The sequence below is a fragment of the Triticum dicoccoides genome, chromosome 7A (assembly GCF_002162155.2).
Source record: "Triticum dicoccoides isolate Atlit2015 ecotype Zavitan chromosome 7A, WEW_v2.0, whole genome shotgun sequence".
Classification (NCBI taxonomy): Eukaryota; Viridiplantae; Streptophyta; class Magnoliopsida; order Poales; family Poaceae; genus Triticum; species Triticum dicoccoides.
Window position 1 is genome coordinate 712,196,532 of NC_041392.1, and position 5,340 is coordinate 712,201,871.

At 43.7% G+C, this 5,340-nt stretch overlaps 1 protein-coding gene across 1 annotated transcript; it reads right to left on the reverse strand.

Annotated features, from left to right (window-relative positions):
• Positions 1 to 1,183: 1,183 nt before the first annotated feature.
• On the reverse strand, positions 1,184 to 4,374 carry LOC119329898 (ER membrane protein complex subunit 7 homolog). The gene is made up of 7 exons (XM_037602997.1): positions 4,210 to 4,374; positions 4,066 to 4,109; positions 3,114 to 3,216; positions 2,715 to 2,778; positions 2,516 to 2,632; positions 2,309 to 2,417; positions 1,184 to 1,562 (listed from the first exon to the last, which is right to left on the reverse strand). Exons 1-7 carry the CDS (start codon positions 4,287 to 4,289, stop codon positions 1,474 to 1,476), a joined length of 606 nt encoding a protein of 201 aa, XP_037458894.1. The 5' UTR covers positions 4,290 to 4,374; the 3' UTR covers positions 1,184 to 1,473.
• Positions 4,375 to 5,340: the final 966 nt, after the last annotated feature.

Here is a 5,340-nt window from a genome sequence, read left to right on the forward strand (position 1 = left end):
GAGCACGTGTCAGGATTGACATATTCAGGTCCATTTCATAGGAGTAATATACTATTCATGTCAAATTCAGCCTACTCCTATATGACTAGACTACACCAGATGGACACCAAGTCATGGTGATCTACTTAATAATACTTAAAAAAAATGGGGAGATACTAAGAAGGGCATTCACATTCAGAAAGTCTCTCTTATGATTAGATAATTTACCGAATTCGCAGTCCAAATTGATTTTTACTACAGGTTTTAAGGCACGTGTCACGAGACTGATCCAGGTCCATTTCATGATAATTCTATACTTACTTTTCATGTCAAGATCTACTTACTCCTGCATGACTAGACTACAAAAGTATAGGTGTGTTGCTTGTAGTCTCTAGATGATGGACACCAAGTCAAGGGTAATCTACCTAAACAAAAGCAAAATGAGGAGGCATCAAGAAGGGTGATCACATTTACACACTGTGTACAACAGATAAATTATAGTAAGCACTAGGAGATGCGTGGACGTCTGGATCTTAAACCACCTCTTCATGCCTATCTGTCTTGCCTCCAAAGTATGTGGTCATTTTCAGTATCCAGAAAAGAGGTGCAGATATCCAATGGAGCTGGTGGCAGACCAACCTTTATTCTCTCTCTCTGGGAGAGATGCACACATGTCCTAAAATTACGGTCATCCGAAGTCTCTCTTATGATTAGACAAAAGGTTTTACAGAAGTACCAGGAATCAGTTTCTAGTCACTTTCGTACTTTGCAATTTGCAAAATAGGTTCCATATCATGCTATCAAACTACTAGGGTGCACCAAGAACCAACCAAGGTGAGGCGCAATCATGCCCTGCGAGTGAGACACGTCATCTTCCCGAACTAAAAATAATAGCTTCTGGAATGCATCATCATAACAGATTGAAGTTTTCAAAAAGGAAAAGAGAATGACAGATCCATAACATATTGACAAGGTTGGATGTGGACTCTACTTTGTCTGACTGACCACACAGCTAGTATCATCCATAAATGAAGAGGGTCAAATTCGTACCCACGAAATGTTATCAGGAAACCGAGTCCTACATAGCCCTGGAGAAGAGTTCAACCTCATGCCTGCCATAGTATCAGTTAACATATCTGCTTTTCTTTTCATATTCTGGTGGTGTTTGTGATCAACCAAAGGTCAGCATCAGGATCTGTGCCGATAGTCAATGACTCACCAAGGCATTCATTCAATATTCAAATGGTTAACAAGTTGACACACTGTACTCGACGTGAGCTATAAATCAAATATTTCATGACTAGTTCAGCCAGGTGTTTCAGACGGTTCTCCATTACAAACCTATTACATCTTAGAATACAGTAGAATACATTAAAAGTGGGCAAAAGAGTTTCCACCTTATCCCAGCCTCCCATGACTCGAGTGTGAAGCAGTTTGGCAAGGATGTTTGTCGCATCATAAACTTAAGCGACGTATTGTCCACATGTTCTACATCTAGCTGTTTGCTCTGGCTAGCAAGCCAGAAAAGGATGGAACAGGTGAGTTCCTCATTTGCTCTTGAGCTTGCTTTATCTCCTCGGGATCTTCAAGAATAAAACAGACGGGATGTGAGGAAGGTATACGAGTGAAATCAACAGAAAATCATTGCCAGGAAGTATCGTTGAAGCATATATATTACAGATATTAATAAACTACTCCCTCCATTCCAAATTACTCGTCATAGAAATGGATGTATCTAGAACTAAAATACATATAGATACATCCATATCTGCGACAAGTAATTCGGAACGGAGGGAGTAGATAACATCTCTTAGTTTCTGTCAGTATGTATTTTGCATAAAGTAAAACTGATTAGAGAAACAAACAGCTATGATTGTAAGTGTCACTGCTACAAAACCATATATAGTATTAAAACGAAACAAACAGCCTGACACAAAAAGTATTTAGCAGCAAGCAATGTACTGTAGATAGATCAGCTGAAAAGGCAGGTACCGTGTAGTGCACATATATTATAACAACATAGATTCAGACACACTAAATACAAATCAGCACAGGTTACTTCTTTCTATTTTGAAAACATTATTACCAAACATGTCATTTAATGTTGCTATTAACTCTGAATGGGCTCAAACTATAACAAATGGAACATGCACAGCAAAGTTGAATTTTATATCTTGGCTTGTACGTTTATAACAGTTATATGTGGTGTATAGAACTCATTAAGCATGGGCCTTGATCTGCTAAGCTTCTACTTGCTTAATATACAAACATGAAGCTTCTAGTTTTTTCTTGGATGTAAAAGGTTTGAAATGTGTTTATTGCCACTTACCTATGTTCTCCATCATCTTGGGCATAACGACGACCATTAGGACCATAAAACCGACCATCATACCCATGGGGCTCTTCAAAAGGGACAAAATGTTGAAAGGCTCCCTCGGCTGGGGAAAATAGATAGACACATAGGTTGGTTAAGAAAGGATTTAATAACAGCAAGCAGCGAGGAAATAGGTTAACAAAAAACTATAGCATTAGACACCTCATAGTATTGCTCTTCTTTCAGAGGTTCCAAAACAAGCTCATTTAGAACTCTTCTGTTTTCAGTCAATGCTGCTTGAATGTGCCCTGGATTCCTGGCACTGATGTCCACTCGAACCTATCACACAACAGAATAGAGAATCAACTGTTTAGTGCCCATTCTGCTCATATTACAATGAAATTTTCTAATGAATACTCACTGGTGAAAAGAAGTAGCCAAGTGAGGAGACTTCTATCAAATGTGTCCCAGCAGGCACGTTGTGGCTTAAGGATATTAGGTCAAGGGGTAACAATAAGCACAGGAAGATCTGCTAACATTGCACATGAGCTGCCAACAGTGAAACATTTATACAAATACAATAAACTATAATTAGACACATAATGACATCAACAAATTCTTCACATATCACTCTCGCAAGATTCTCTTGTATCTTTTTTTCAAAAAGAAAAGTATTCTTAGAAAAATGGACAATTTTAAAACAATGATGCATGAAAGAACAGACTAAATTGATTAAATTAAAATAAAAGTAATTTACCCCTCATAAGAGAAGTCGAAGTAGTTTGGAAGGGCATGGTATAACATGTTTTTCGTAGGATACAAGGCAAAGTAGCCGTCTGGCCTGGCGAATGTAACTTTCTGACCACCATTAAGTATCACTTTCGTGTTTGATGTCTTGGCTGGAAGACCAAAGCCCCTTGCAGCTATAAGCACAACAGATAAAAACAACATCAGGTGGACCTCACGGGAGAACATTAGTATGTATCGGCTCCACAAACATTGAGAACTTATAATCTCTAAGTGCACTTAAAAAGCAAGATGCATGACAAGATCTGACTGAAATCCTAATCAATTATCCAAATGCAAGGAAACCAACATAGTAACCCGCCTTAGCAATTTACAATGAGCTGAAATAACACGGCGCCAAAATCCGATGGTTATACACATGCCAAGAATGCTCTTAGTAAGACAATACTTCCAAAGAAACGCCATGCAGCATTCATTCCTTTGTGCGCTTTCAAATACCCCAAATCCTGGCCAAGAAGCATTGGCTTTGAACACTTGCGGCAGCACGTTTATCAACAGACATGTATTCTAGCAGACAGGCATTTTGATGTGCCTGTGTGGATCTGGACAATTCGTCAATTCCCCTCTCTCTAAGACAAGCTACTGAATAAACATGTTCCTACATCTGTCGATTGGTTTTGATACTCAGAACAAAAGGATGCAGCACATAAACAAACAGTAGCCACAGCGCAGCTCCAACGCGGTTCAGATTTCGAAGATGAAGTTGGATAAAATCAGCTACTGTGATGTGCCTGTAGCATGCTGCCTAAGCAACGGCGGTGCATGGTGGTGTAGCAGAGAGATCAGTAGCATCCATGTACAGGCCCTACTTAGATCACGCGCCCATCCATGTACAGGCCCCAGAGACAATTCCACCAAATTGGCCAGGTTCGAGCCGAGCACGAAGCTGGATCCCGCCCGCCTACCCACGCACGAACAAGTTACCAGATGCATCTAATTCGAACCATGGGGGCGAGGGCACTGACCGTCGATCTTGATGCGGCCGGCGATGGTGTATCCCTCGACGGATCTGCATCCACAGGGCGAGGCGAGAGAGGGGGTCAGCTACAGCCTCCTGCCGATCGGATCGGAGAGGAGAGGAAAAACGGGCGGGGACGAGGGGGGCCTACCCGGGCTGGTCCGCGGCCGCGGGGCCGAGGCACGCCGCGAGGACGGCGGCGAGGACGAGGAGGGCGCGGAGGGGGCTCATCGTCGCCGCGGCCGGGGTCGTCGTCGTCGTCGTCGCGCGAGCACGGGAGCTTCGCTTTCTCTTCTCTCCTCCGTCTGCTGTGCCGTCCGTCTGCTCTCGGCCGTGGGCTTCTGAGGAAGGAGCCGCCCACTTCGATCGGGCCTGGACTCATCGGGCTTCATTCGAGCCGGCCCGCTCTCTCCCGAGCTCCCGGCCCACCACAGAATCTACTACGTGGGTCAGGCCATCAGATGGGGCCCACCACCAACGGGTCCAACAGCTCAAGAGGTGCCACCGAGCCCATCTTCAAAACAGGAGCAGAAAAGAAACAAACCAAGCTTGACTACTAATGAGAAGAACAACGGAAAGAACATGGTTGCAAACAAACACTCTGATGCGCGTATGGCGGGCTCCCTAGGGGTGTCCCGCCCAGTGCAATGAGTCTCTTATGTTGGAACTGCCGCGGTGCTGGCAAACCCGCGACAGTTCGAGAGCTTCGTGATCTAACGAAGCAGTTTGCCCCCTCTGTACTATGTATCTTGGAAACTCAAATGGAGGGAACTAGAGTTGAGAACATGGCTGGTTCTTTAGGTTTCAATAAAAGTTTTGCTGTTAGTAGTTCTGGTAGAAGTGGTGGTTTGGGAGTTTTTTGGAATGAAGAAATAAAGTTGGAGATTGTTGGTTATTCTCAGTACCATATTGATGACGTGATTGATGATCTAGCAGATGTGAAAATAAGGGTTACCTTCGTCTACGGAGAAGCACAAGTAAGCGCAAGACATAAGACTTGGGGCATGCTTAGGGGAATCGTGGGCGCTAGCGATATACCCTGGCTTGTTCTAGGAGATTTCAATGAAGTTCTGCATGCCCACGAACACGATGGAGTTGGAAGCAGGAGCCAAGCTCAGATGGATGCTTTTAGGGACGCGCTTGATACTTGCGGTCCTATGGATATAAGCTATTCTGGCATAGGATGGACCTTTGAGAAGAAAGTGACTGGAGGCACATATACGCGTGTTCGACTTGACCGGGGAGTGGCGAACCCGGCCTGGACCATTGTGTTTCCATCAAC